The 14042-nt window shown below is 39.6% G+C and overlaps 1 protein-coding gene across 1 annotated transcript in view; it reads left to right on the plus strand.

Annotated features, from left to right (window-relative positions):
• Positions 1-894: 894 nt before the first annotated feature.
• The window catches only part of OSBPL11 (oxysterol binding protein like 11), a 94941-nt gene continuing 81793 nt past the window's right edge, over positions 895-14042 (plus strand). The window contains exon 1 of the mRNA XM_032869437.1: positions 895-1369. Coding sequence (XP_032725328.1) covers positions 1173-1369 — 197 coding nt within the window. The 5' untranslated portion in view covers positions 895-1172. The remainder of the gene's footprint in view (positions 1370-14042) is intronic.

The raw sequence follows: 14042 nt of genomic DNA on the forward strand, positions 1-14042 counted from the left end.
AGATCATGACCTGAGCCGAAGGCAGCGGCTTTAACCCACTGAGCCACCCAGGCGCCCCAACATTATTTTTCTAAGCCTTCTTTTTAAAAATGGCTGGAATGGGCCTTCAAATGAATGGACAGGACCCGGTTAGGAAGGCCGGAAATCACACTTCACCAGCGCACAACTTCGTACCACTTCTTTGTTTCAGCTCCTTGGCTGTCCCGCCTCCTTCTCCCTCCGTCCTTTCCCATCCTCCGGGTCAACCGCCCAAGCACCCCCTACCCCCGACGCCCCGCCCCCTTCAGGGCCGCATGCCCTGCGCCAAGATGGCGCCAGGCGCTTCTGCTCTGGGGGAAGTGAGCTCACACTACTCCGGAAGGGAAGGCGGGGAAAGAGCAGGAGGGTGGGTGACCCGCCGTGGGGCTGTGGGTGGGGCGGCGGCCGCAGCTGTGGCATTCACGTTTGGGGCTTGAGAGAGGGGGAGGAACTCGCTGGTTCCTGGGAGCCCAGTCGAGGTCCCAGGGCCGGGGGGCGGGGGTGGTTGGAGGAAGTCGCCCCGAGAGGCTCGCCACGAGCCGGAGGAGAGACGGCCCTGGGAGCCGGCGTTCCGCCCCCGGCGGCCTCCTTTCCCGTCCCTCCTCCCGGGCTGCGCGCGGGCGGCCGCGGCTCTGTCTCGGGGGCTGCGGCGGGAACCGTCGAGCAGGCTGCACGGAACCCTCCTTCAGAGGACCCGCTGGAGGAGAAGAGGGAGCGCGGTGGCTCAGGACGTCAGCTCAGAGGTCAGGCCTCGGGTCGCGGTCCGTGGTCCTCCGTCCTTCGCCCAGCCCTCTTGGCTAGAGTCCGCGACCTCCCCACGCTGCTTCAGCCTTTTTTTTTTTTTTTTTTTTGCCTTTTTTTTTTTTTTTTCCCTCAGTATGCCACCAAACCGTGTGGTAGGGTGAGCTTTTTTCCTCCCTGCTTTTGCCGGGAAGGAGATACATATTTAAAGGATCTCTGTCTTCATTGCTGCCCCTGCCCTCTTAAAAGTTTTCCTTTGGTAGGAATGCTTGTAGTCCTCCCGTGGACGATTTGATGATTCCCACTCCAGCCGCGGGCCTGTTTTAGTAACTGGAATCACCTTCAGATCAGATCTTAAAAATTACCTACAAAACTCCACTGCAGAGTTGTTCTCTCCCGTCCAAGAAGGGCAAATGGACTTCGGAGTTAAGATGCAGGGGGGTGAACCAGTGTCAACAATGAAGGTCTCAGAGAGTGAAGGGAAGCTGGAGGGCCTGGCCACAGCGGTGACCCCGAACAAGAACAGCAGCAATAGCAGCTGTGGGGGTGGAATCAGCAGCAGCAGCAGCAGCAGCAGCCGCGGTGGCAGTGCAAAAGGCTGGCAGTACAGGTATGACACTTTCTTCAAGGTGATTTCGTCACGTGGGGGTAACTGGAGTCTACATTTCTGCAGCTGTTGAAAGGTAAAGTAACCCACTGATTTCCGGAAGCAACATCTCAGTTGGACCTAGGATCTCATCTTTCATTAGCAAGGTTTTCATTCATTGATAAGTCCATTCAACAGGTTATTTATTGAAGGCCTTTTGGGGAATACATAAATGTATCCCTCAACTTCCTCTAACATCCCTAGAGTTAATCCCTTCTCTGATTTAATTTTTCTGTACTCAACTTCTGTTTTTGCCCGTGTTGCAATTTGTTCGCAGGCCTGCCTCTCCTGCTAGATTGTGAGGACAGGAACTGCTTAACTCAGCTCTCTCCAAAGGCTCGCACATGCTAGGTGCTCAAAACATTCATAGAATGATTGAATGGAATCATTTAATAAGAATATTCTCACCTCAGTTTGTGACTTAGAAGGGGAACCATGCATAAATAATTTGAATACAGGGGCGGAGGTACAGATGCTCCTGCCTTTGATTCCATACCAGGGAGCCTGAAGATGTTTCAGTTTGAGTTGGTCAGGCCATTTACAAGCTCTGTCTTGTTGAGAAATTCTACATTTGTTAATTTTTATTGATATGAAGAAAAAATTTTATGGAACAGGAGAAGAGTGCTGGAGAAGCAATGGTAGTTTTGTTTTTGTTTTTGATATGTAAAGTAGGGATATAACAAGATCCAAAATCTTTTTAATTGAGATATATTTGACATGTAACTTAATTATATTCACACATACAAATAAGGATTCCTTATTTGCATGTGTTTTGGAAAAGATCACAGTGTATCTAGAGAACATCACTAGATATAGATACATTTTTTTTTTTAAGGATTTAGTTACTTATTTTAGAGAGAGAGCAAGCGTGAGTGAGCACACGTGCCTGTGCAAGAGTGCACCAGGACTGGGCATGCAAAGGGGGAGCAGAGGGAGAGGGAGAGAATCTCAGATAGACTCCCTGCTGAGTATGGAGTTCAACTCCAGGCTCAGTATCACCACCCTGAGATCACAACCAGAGCCGAAATCAAGAGTTGGTCACCTAATTGAATGAGCTGAGCCACCCAGGCACCCCAGTAGTTACAATATTTTTTTATTGTGTTGAGAACTTCTAAGATTTCTCTCTAAGCAGCTTATAAATACACAATATAGTATCTTTTTTTTTTTAAGATTCTATTTATTTATTTATTTATACACAATATAGTATCTTTTTTTTTTTTTAAGATTTTATTTTATTTATTTATTTATTTATTTATTTGACAGAGACACAGCCAGAGAGGGAACAGAAGCAGGGGGAGGGAGAAGCAGGCTCCCCACTCAGCAAGAAGCCCCATGCGGGGCTCAATCCCAGGACTCTGGTATCGTGACCTGAGCCGAAGGCAGATGCTTAATGGCTGAGCCACCAGGCACCCCAAAATACAGTATCATTAATTACAGTCACCATGCCTTACACCCCCAGGACTTATTTTGTAACTGGGAGCTTGTACTTTTTGATTACCTTCACCCAGTTCACAGCCCAACCTTCCACTCTATGCCCCCTCTCTGGCAACCACTGATCTGTCTCTGTGACCTATGAGTTCATTTTTTTTTAATGAGTTCATTTTTATTTTGTTTTGTTTTTTAAGATTCCACATATAAGAGACCATAGAGTATTTGGTTGTTTTTGTCTAACTTACTTCATTTAACATAATGCCCTCAAGGTCCACCCATGTTGTTGCAAATGGCTGGATTTCCCCTTTTTTGTGGCTGAGTAATATTCCATTTTATGTACCACATTTTCTTTTATTTGTTCATCTGTTGTGGACACTTAGGTTGCTTCCATGGCTTAGCTATAGTAAATAATGCTACATTGAACATGGGGGTGCAGACAATCTTTTCAAGTTAATCTTTTCTTTTTTTCAGATAAATATGCAGAAATAGAATTGGCTAGATCACCAGAATCTTTAGAGTGAATGAAATCAGACTATTTTATGGTATTGAAACTAAAGGATTGAATTTTGGTTAACTGACTGCCTGTGTACCTAATTCTAGTCCTTTTCAGCCTTGTGCTGTTTGTAGTTGTGAAATTTTTGTGAAATTCGAAAGGGATTAAAACCAAGATTTTGTAAAGGGTATACATACATCATGAATAATATCCATATATGTGAAATATGCATGACTATATTAGCATACAGAAATGAAGTGTAGAAAATTATAACTTTTTATTGATAAATGACTATTGGGCAATAAAGTATATTAAGTTATTGTGAGATGCTCAGGCTCATTTTTGGAATCGGCATGACCTTTTATTTATTTATTTTTTTAAGACAAACCGTATAAAACTATCAGTTACTTGGTAGGGATATTTTGATACGACTTAAGGAAGCAAAATAAAGTAATATTCCAGGTCAGAAGTCAGTCTTCTGTTATCCTTAGCTTTTTGAAACCCAGTCTCTATTGAATTGAGAAGTGAAACAGGTTTCTTAGTCCTGGAGAAAGTTGTCATAAAACCATACACAAAGTACTTCTGTACTTTGATTCAGAATCGTAATATCCCCTATTTAGAGTATTATTTAATGGTTACATAATTTTCAAATTAAAATCTGTTGGAAACACAAGTGAAAAAGATTATCACGGGAAATGTACCAGCGAAAATGGCAACTGACAATGTAGGACAGTCCAAGAAGATTTGAAAAATTAACATGCAGACTCAGCTATATTACTTCCTAGTACAATAATCAGTCACAATGACCTAAGTCATCCAGGAAAACACTCTGTGTTTAAGGAACTCCTCCCCATGGGTGCAGATATAAATGCTTTTCTGCATTTACATACATGTTTTTATTTTAATGAGGCTTGTCCCAGGCTAATTCTTCAACCTACCCCCTAATCTAATTTGTCCCTTTGTCCTCTAGGACATTGATCAAGCAGTTTCTCTCTTGTCCTGTGTTACTCTCTTTCTGGCTTCTTCCCCTAAGACTGGGTCTCTAGACTTTAAAAACAACAACAATAATAAAATCCAGCCTAATCCTTTCCTCTTGAAAGTCATTTACACTCAGCTTTCTCCTTTTCCTTAATCCTCACTTACCGCTTGACTCAACAGTTGGCTCTATCCTCGCCAAGGATATGAGTGAAAATGATGAGTTTTTTAGATTCATATTCCCATTTATTTCTTTGTAAGTGTATTTGTTACAGCTCTTTTCTTGGTGGTGGTTTTTTTGTTTTTTAAGATTTTATTTTTAAGCAATCTCTGTACCCAACATCGAGCTAGAACTCAAAACCCCTGAGATCAAGAGTTGCATGCTCCACTGATTAAGCCAGCCGAGCGCCTCTCTTTTCTTGACTTGATTACTTTCTTTTGGTTTCTCCTTATCTCAGTTATCTTTGTTTGGCTCTTTTCCTTAAAAGGCTGGTGTGATATTCCATAATCTTCGTAAGCTGTGTGTTTTCTGTTTGTTACTGTGTTCTCTTCCATGGCCTCAGCTATTTCTGGAACTTGGGAGCCAGTATATTCAACTGTACCTGTAATTTGCTACTATCCCGCTTTAAAAATGGAGATTTTTGGTCATGTCTTACTGAGTAGTTGAGATTCAGTAAAGACCCTCTGATTCAGACCCTGGGCTTTGGCTTTGCAAACTTAGACAGTGTAATGTTTTCAAGGTTTATAAATGCTGTAACGTATATCATTACTTCATTCTTTTTTATGGTTGAATAATATTACATTATATGAATATACCACATTTCGCTTATTGATTGATCAGTTGGTGGACATTTGAGTTGTTTCCATTTTGTGGCTATTATGAATAATGCTACTTTGAACATTTGTGTTCAGGTTTTGTGTGGACACGTGTTTTCATTTCTCTCTGGTGTATATCTAGGATGGAATTGCTGGTTCGTATGGTAACTTAATGTTTAACTTTTCGAGGAACTGCCAGACTATTTTCTAAAGGGCTGCACCATTTTACATTCTTGTCAGCAGTGCATTAGGGTTTTAATTTCTTCACATCCTTATGAACACTTGTCTTAGCTATCGTAGTGACTGTGAAATGGTCTCTCATTGTGGCTTTGAATTACATTTTCCTGCTGTCTAAAAACATTGAGCATCTCTCCTGTACTTGCTGGTCATTTGTATATCTTCTTTGGTTATCTTCTTTGGAGAAATGCCTATTAGATCCTTTGCCCATTTTTAAGTTGGATTATTTATCTTTTTATTATTGAGTTGTAAGAGTTTTTTATGTATTCTGGATACATTTCCTTATCAGATATATGATTTGCAAATATTTTCTCCTATTCTGTGGAATACTTTTTCACTTTTTTCATGATATTGTTTACAGCACAAAAACTTCTACTATTCATGAAGCCCAATCATTTTTTTAAATTTTTTTGCTTATACTTGGTGTCACATCTAAGAACCATTGCTAAGTCTGGGACTGCAAAGGTTAATGCATATGTTTTTGTCTAAGAGTTTATATTTACACTTACATTTAGGTCTCTGATCCATTTTGAGTTACTTTTTTAATGATTTTATATATACATACATATGTATATATTTTTTTAAAGATTTTATTTATTTGACAGAGAGATAGGGAAAGAGCACAAGTAGGCAGAGTGGCAGGCATAGGGAGAGGGAGAAGCAAGCTCTCCGATGTGGGCTCAATTCCAGGACCCTGGGATCAAGACCGGAGCCAAAGGCAGATGCTTAAACCGACTAAGCCACCCAGGTGCCCATGGTCAATTATGTTTCTTTGTGAAGTGTCTACTTATATGTTTTATTCATTTTTCTGTTTTTTCTCAATATTTTTCTTATTAATATACTTGAAGCATATTTTAAAATATTACATGTCAATTAATATTTTTAATTTTTAATACCAATAGTACTTTAAAGATATTTTGTTGCCTTTTTCTTTTTTTAAACAGGTAAAAGAAGTACATACAGTGAAATGCTTACCTTGCATACTTGTCCTCTCTGCCTAGTTTTCCTCCCTGGAGTCAATATCTTTTACTGATTTCTTCACTATAGTTCCAGAGAAATTTATGTTAGTTCTTTATATAATAAACATATATAACATATTCAATTTTGTATAGTTAAATTACTTGCTAAACTTGGTACAAAGATTTTCCTAGCTGTGTTTTTAATTTTTACATGTTTTCAGGCATATAGAAAACTTTTATCACTTCTACCTTTTTTCCTTTCACTTCGAGTTATAGTAAGTTATTAATTATTTAATTTTTTAAGTACTTTCCATGCCCAGTGTAGGGCTTGTACTCACAATCCCGAGATCAAGGGTTGCATGTTCTACCAACTGAGCCCATAGAAATTTTTTTTTTTTTAAGATTTTATTTATTTATTTATTTGAGAGAATGAGCGTGCATGCATGTGTGCTCATGAGCTAGTGTAGAGAAGGGCGGAGAGGGAGAAGCAGACTCCCAGATAAGCAGGGGAACTCAATGCAGGGCTTGATTTCAGGACCCTGGGATCCTGGCCTGAGCCAAAGGCAGATGCTTAACTAAGGATTGAGCCACCCAGGCGCCTGAAAGTTTGTTGTGTTGTTTTTTTAAAGATTATTTATTTATTTATTTATTTGACAGAGATCACAAGTAGGCAGAGAGGCAGGCAGAGAGAGAGGGGGAAGCAGGCTCCCTGCCGGGCAGAGAGCCTGATCTGGGGCTTGATCCAAGGACCCTGGGATCATGACCTGAGCTGAAGGCAGAGGCTTTAACCCACTTAGCCACCCAGGCGCTCTTGAAAGTTATTTTTTATAAATACTTATTTTTTGTGTGGTTTTAAAATGATTTGGTAACTATATATTTATTTTGAAATATGTGAGATCGTGTATTACCTACTTTTACGTTACAAATTACCCCAAAATTTAGTGTGTTGAAACAGCAACATTTTTAATCCCACAATGTTGTGAAGCTTAGGTGGGTCCACTAGTTCTGGGTCTTTCAGAAGGCTACAGTCCTCTTGAGGCTCAACTGGGAGGAATTTGCTTCCTGGCTTACCTCGTGGCTCTTGGCACAATGCAGTTCCTTTGACCTGTTGGCCAAAGACCTCAGTTCCTCATAAACTGACCGCCAGCCACCTCCTTTGTTCCTGGCTGCATGGGCCTCTCCACAGAGCCATCTTACTACTTGGCAGCATGTTCACCAGAGAGAGGAAGTGAGAAAGCAAGAGAATGCTATCAAGTGGAAGTCAGTCTTTTGTAACTTAACCATGGAAGTAAAGTCCTGTCACTTCTCACTGTTCATTAGGTGGCTCAGTTGGTTGAGTGACTGCCTTCAGGAGTCCTGGGATCAAATCCCGCCCGCATCGGGCTCCCTGCTCAACTGGGGATTGGTGGTCTGCTTCTGCCTCTGATCTCCCCTTTCTCATGCTCACTCGCCCTCATTCTTTCTCTCAAATAAATAAATAAATAAAATCTTTATTAAAAAAAAAAGTGGTAAAGGTCAGCCCACACACGGGTGTGAAAACCGGCAGGGTAGGGATTGCTAGGATCCGGCTAAGAAGGTGCCTATTACAGATGTTAGTATAAATAGACTCTAGATTGTCATCTTCTGTTGAGATAGATTTAACAAGTAGGCAGTTGGACATTTGTTTCTAAAGCTGAGGGTTTGGGACTGAAACTGATTGTCTAGAAATAAGAGGAGCTACTGGGTGATCTGCTGGAATGATCTAGACATGAGATAATACAGAAAAGGTGTTAGTAGGCTGGAAAGGAAGGAAACTGTTAAAGAAGGAAACTGAGGAAGGTTGACAGACTTTGGTGATTGGTTGGAGGGTTGTAGTGAGGGAAGGGAGTAAAAATTGGCATCAGTCATCCAGATTTGAATCTTTGAGAAATCCACAGGAGAAACAGATTTGGGGAGTCAAATGATGCATTTGATTTTAGGTATGTTGAGCTAAAGTTGCCAGAATGCTTAAGTTACATATCTAGCTAGACCTTAGAGATGAGGGGCATTAGGAAGGTAGATAATTGCCTTTATAGTATCCAGAGTGTTTTCACTTCTGTTGTCTCATTTAACCCTCACAACAACTCTTAGAGGAAGGCAGAACATTGTTATCCCCATTTTACAGTTGGAGGTCAAAATGAATTGGCCAAGGCTACGTAGCTAGTAAGTGGAAGAACTTTTGTTTCTAAGTGGTTATTTGCATAGAGGTATTTAAAGTGGATAAACTCTCTAAAGGAATGAATAAAAATTATTATTTTTTTAAAGATTTGATTTATTTGAGAGTGCCTGAGTGGTTCAGTCAGTTGGGTGTCTTGCCTTGGGCTCAGGGTCCTGGGATCAAGTCCCGCATTGGGCTTCCTGCTTCTCGGGAGGCCTGCTTCTCCCTTCTGCCTCTGCCTACTGCTCCGCCTACTTACGCTCTCTAGCTCTCTGTCAAATAAACAAATAAAATCTTTAAAAAAAAAAAAAGGAAAGAAAAAAATCCTTTTATTTATTTGAGAGAGAGTGAGCAGGAGCTGTGGGGGACAAAGGGGGTGGGAGAAGCAGACTTCCTGCTAAGCAGAGAGGCTGATTCTGGGCTCAGTCCCAGGACCCTGGATCATGACCTGAGCTGAAGGCAGACATTTAACCCAGGTGTTCCATTAGTAATTATTATTACCGTTAAAAGATTTTTATTGAGAGAGAAAGAGCTTGAGAGCGTGTGTGTGCAAGTGGGGGAGGAGCAGAGAGAATCTCAAGCAACTCTGTGCTGAGCAGGGCTAGATCCCATGACCCTCAGACCATGACCTGAGCCAAAATCAAGAGTCGGGTGCTTAACTGACTGAGCCACGCTGGTGCCCCCAAGGAATGAAGAATTACTGATAAATTGTTTAGAAATTGTGGTTTCATCATTTGCTAGTGTTCTAACTCAGGTAGCAGATATTTTTGAGCCTCTACCATGTGTGAAGCCCTGTTAATTCCAAATTAATGTATACATTCATAACAGTGAAAAGTAAGGACTCCCAAGGCTTATCTGGGGAGGAATCTGAACAGGAATCATAAAGAGAAGAGAGGTGCCTGGCTAGCTCAGTTGGTAGAGCATGCCACTCTTGATCTTGGGGTTGTGAATTCAAGACCTGTACTGATGTAGAGATTACCTAAAAATAAAATCTTCCAAAGAAAAACAAAAAAAAGGAAAAAAAAGAAGAGCCTCAGCTGCATTTGCAACTTATATCATGATGACCCTTTTAAAAACCAAAGCTGAGAAGTAAATTTATTAGATTAGCCTTAAATATTCTTCTTTCCAAAATAATTTATATTCGTATGTTGTGGTCCTTGCTCACCGTTTAAAGGGAAAATAGATTTCTTAATTTTGGATTTTTCTTTCTTTCTTCATAATGTTTAAAGTGTATAAAATGTGCTTATTTCCATTGTTTTCATATTCTTCATGTCAGCTTTTAGAAAAATTTACAAATCTGCAAATATGCCACTTGTTTATTGAAATGAGAACTACCCAGAGGAGGAACTGAATAGCACATTGGGGTATATAACAAGCTTGCTTTTCTTATTTTGGGTTCCATGCTGGCTAAGCACCATTAACAAACAGGCAGATCCACTTTCCTCATTACCAAATAATTATGGGTTTCATTAAATGGGTAGAAGTCTACAAATACATAGTTTAGAAATAATTTTTACGGTCAGACCTGGTGTCTACCAGTATGAATATCTATTACAAGGAAGAATACCTGTTTGCAAATGGGGAAAGGAGATCTGCCTAAATACAACGTAACATTTACTGTCTTCAAGGCTTGACCACTTCTTTTGAGTTTGATTTGAAGAAGTTGTGAATATTTGCTTTTTTTCTCTGTAGGGGTTAAAGGTAAGTTGAATGTATATTTCTGTACCCTAGTTTTTGTTTGCTTCATCTGAAATTGGCTATCAATGCTAGCAAAAATAAGGGAAAGGCAACTTAGAGGCATGTATAAAATATTGTTCCAAAAATCTAGTGAGTACTCTACCAAACCTTGAGGGAAAAGGTTTGGCTTATAATGGAATACTCTTAATTTCTTAGTGTTGTATATTTTTCCTCTGTAGATCTAAATACAGTCCATTTGTTACATAGAACTTGTAGTGAATCAAAACTATACAAATAGGTTAATGTTAGGACATGCAAATTGGTCTTTTTAATCCTTTTCAAATAAATTGCATAATCTAGGTTCCAGAAGAAATGTCCATCAAATAGATTTGTTGGAAATTATGTCTTTTTAAACTCTTCTGTTTTTGCTTTTGAAAATAGTGGAGAATATTCTTGATGTAAATTATACCGTTGCAGAGAGGGAAGATCTTGGTTTCCTTTGTTTGAGGGAACATCTTCCCTAGCTGAGAATCTTCCCTTATACTGATCTTGCTTAATAAAATGATTGTGTCCAGACTTACTCAGGTTTAAGTTAAAACCAAATTGCCCGATTTAATAATTACTCTTTTGGCATTACCATCGGGGTTTAGAACAACTTAGTTTGGTGGTAAAAGAAATGATTCTCTTTTGGGTTTATTAGGTCTTGTAACAAAGCATGATTTCCCACTCCGAGTTTCCCTGTATTTGAGTTTTGGCTGTCTTTGCCATTTACTTCCGTTGCTGTTCTTGAGGTTGGTGGGAAGGGCCCTGGAGGGAAGAAACAGAAGTCTGTGGTTGCTGCCGGTTGCAGCTGGAAAACCTAGTCAAGGATGGTAGGGGGAGAGAATGAAAAGAAAGAGGGAAAATAGGGAAAGAAAAAAGGACAGACAGAGCAAAGAGATAGAGACAGGGGGAGAGGGAGAAGGTGGGAGGAAGCAAATGAGAATGGTATAAATGGTGAGATGGAACCAGTAGTTGCTTCTAAGACAGCTTTCTTATCCTTGATAGAGGCCTTTTTAAAGTGGTGCCTGAGCCTGTACCATCATTTCTAGAAATTTTTTTTAAAGATTTTTTTAAATTTATTTATACGACAGGCAGAGATTACAGGTAGGCAGAGAGGCAGGCAGAGAGAGAGGGAGAAGCAGGCTACCTGCTGAGCAGAGAGCCCAGTGTGGGGCTCGATCCCAGGACCCTGGGATCATGACCCAAGCCGAAGGCAGAGGCTTTAACCCACTGAGCCACCCAGGCGCCCCTGTACCATCATTTCTACAAAGAAAACTTCTTTATCATTTTGAAGATGTTTCACATATTTGTAACATAAATGAAAAGCATATTTTTTTAATGTAATTTTTTGGAATAGGTAGTGTGTTCAGTTTATTAAAAAAATATTTAGAAGGTGAAAAATATTTTCCCATCCTCTACTGGTTCAGGTAGGTCTCCTACCTAAAAATGGCTTCTTGCGTGGGTTTAAAAAAAAGAGTGGGTTTAAAAAAAAAAAAAAGATTTATTTATTCATTTTTATTATTTATTTATTTATTTATTTGAGTCAGGGAGGGAGAGGGAGAGAATTGGGGGAGGGTTAGAAGGAAAGAGAATCTTAAGCAGACTCCAGGCTGGGCTCAGTCTCATAACCCCAAGATCATGACCTGAGCTGAAACCAAGAGTTGGGTGTTTAACTGACTGCACCATCCAGGTATCCCTCCAGAGATTTAAAGAATTAAGCAAATACATGTTTGCCGCACTTTTAGTTTTACCACAGACGTATTTTGCTCTATGTATTAGTTCAGTTTGCCATAACAGAATATTTTGCACTGGCTGGCTTAACACAGATTTGAGAGGGAGGGAGGATACAAGAGAAAAGGGCACTAATCCCCTCATAGAGGGCCCCAGACTTGTACACATGTCATCTTGCAAGCATATAAATGTATTTGTGAGAAAAATGCCCAGTGGTGGTATTATTGAGTTAGTTTGTTTTTGATAGTTATTGTCAGATTTCTCTTCTTTGGGGTATACAGTGCTAATGCCTGAGTGCTTACCTTCCGTCAGCCTTGTCAGGGTAACATATTAATTAGAATGGAGAGAATGTAAAAGTTTGTTATGTTGAAAATGGTATTTCAGTGTAGTTTTAATTTGCTTCTATCTTATGAGTGAGGTTTTAGCTACAGTTTTGAATGAGATTTTACCCTGTTTTGCCATCATGGTATTTTTAAAATAACTAATTTTGAATATTCTGTATTAGTGTAATACTGATGTCTTAATTTTTTTTTTAATTTTATTTATTTATTTGTCAGAGAGAGAGAGCACGCGCGCGCACACACAAGCAGGCAGAGTAGCAGGCAGAGGCAGAGAGAGAGGGGCAGGCTCCCTGCTGAGCAAGGAACCTGATGTGGGACTTGATCCCAGGACCCTGGGATCATGACCTGAGCTGAAGGCAATGGCTTAACCAACTAAACCACCCAGGCGTCCCTTAAATTTTTTTTTGTTACTGTTAGATTCTTATTAATTCGGAGAGATGCTTTTTTTTTTTTTAAACTATTTATTTATTTATTTATCAGGGGTGGGGAGCACACAAGCAGGAGGGAGTGGCATGCAGAGGAAAAGCAGGCTTCCCACCAAACAGGACCCTGGATCATGTTCTGAGCCAAAGGCCATTCTTAACTGACTGAGCCACCCAGGTGTCCCAGAAAGATATGCTTTCATCCTAGAATATACAATTATATTTTAAAGTAATATTTAAAAACTTTTACAGAAGTTTGTAGCTATATAAGTTGTGGAATCTCTTGATTATATAGATATTTATAATTAGGAGGTGATCTGTTTCCTAGCAATAGGGAGTTTGAAGGTGTGTGTGTGTGTGTGTGTGTGTGTGTGTGTGTGTATTGCTACCAAACTGTTACTTAAAAGATCAAGAGACTGGGATGCCTGGGTGGCTCAGTCGGTTAAGCCACTGCCTTCGGCTCAGGTCATGATCTAGGGTCCTGGGATCGAGTACCGCATTGGACTCCTTGCTTGGTAGGGAGCCTGCTTCCCCCCACCTGCCTCTCTGCCTACTTGTGATCTGTCAAATAAATAAATAAAATCTTTAAAAAAAAATTGAGATTTTTCTTTTATTTAAATAAAAAAATGAGCCTTTTTATTTTCTGCATTTTTAAAAATAATATATATAGGTACTTTGAGGGGGGTAGCTTGAGTGTTTGAATTTGTTGTTACTTAGATCATAAATATGAAATTTTCCAAAGAAGAATTAACTCTTTTTATTCCATTAATAAATGAAGGAAAGCAAACATTGATTGTTGTATCTTGTGTGGTTGTCCCTCTTTTTTTTTTTTGTTTATTCAAATATGAAGGAAGAAAAATGCTTTTGTTTTTCTTTTTACTTTCAATTTAGAAAGAATTAGTCCAAAGGAAGAAAACATTTCTTTATACTCATTTCTTGAATTATGCTATTACAGACAAGAATGTTACTCTTGAGTGTATTTGGGAGCTAAGTATGGTTTAAAACCGGAGAGAGAGAAAAAAATAAAATAAAACCAGAGAGAGATACATGCCAAAAGGGAATGAGAGAATAGATGTAGATAGTGAGGGTGGCAGTGAGACTTCCAGTACCTCAATATTCTCTAGGTCTGTGGTGTCTTGGTCTTACTGAAATGGCTATTGTGAAGACCTTTTAGAAGTATATGAGGGATAAGTATCACTATGTGAGTAAGTTATGGTACCAGAAAAAGTTTTCTACTTAAAAAATTTTTAATTATAAATGCAATGTTGCTCTTATTTGCAAATTTTACTTTTGAAATAACAATTTCCTATTGAGAAAAACCTTTAGAGTTTCAAGAG

This window comes from Lontra canadensis, unplaced genomic scaffold (genome assembly GCF_010015895.1).
Source record: "Lontra canadensis isolate GAN:19392208 unplaced genomic scaffold, GSC_riverotter_1.0 scaffold38, whole genome shotgun sequence".
NCBI classification, from domain to species: Eukaryota; Metazoa; Chordata; class Mammalia; order Carnivora; family Mustelidae; genus Lontra; species Lontra canadensis.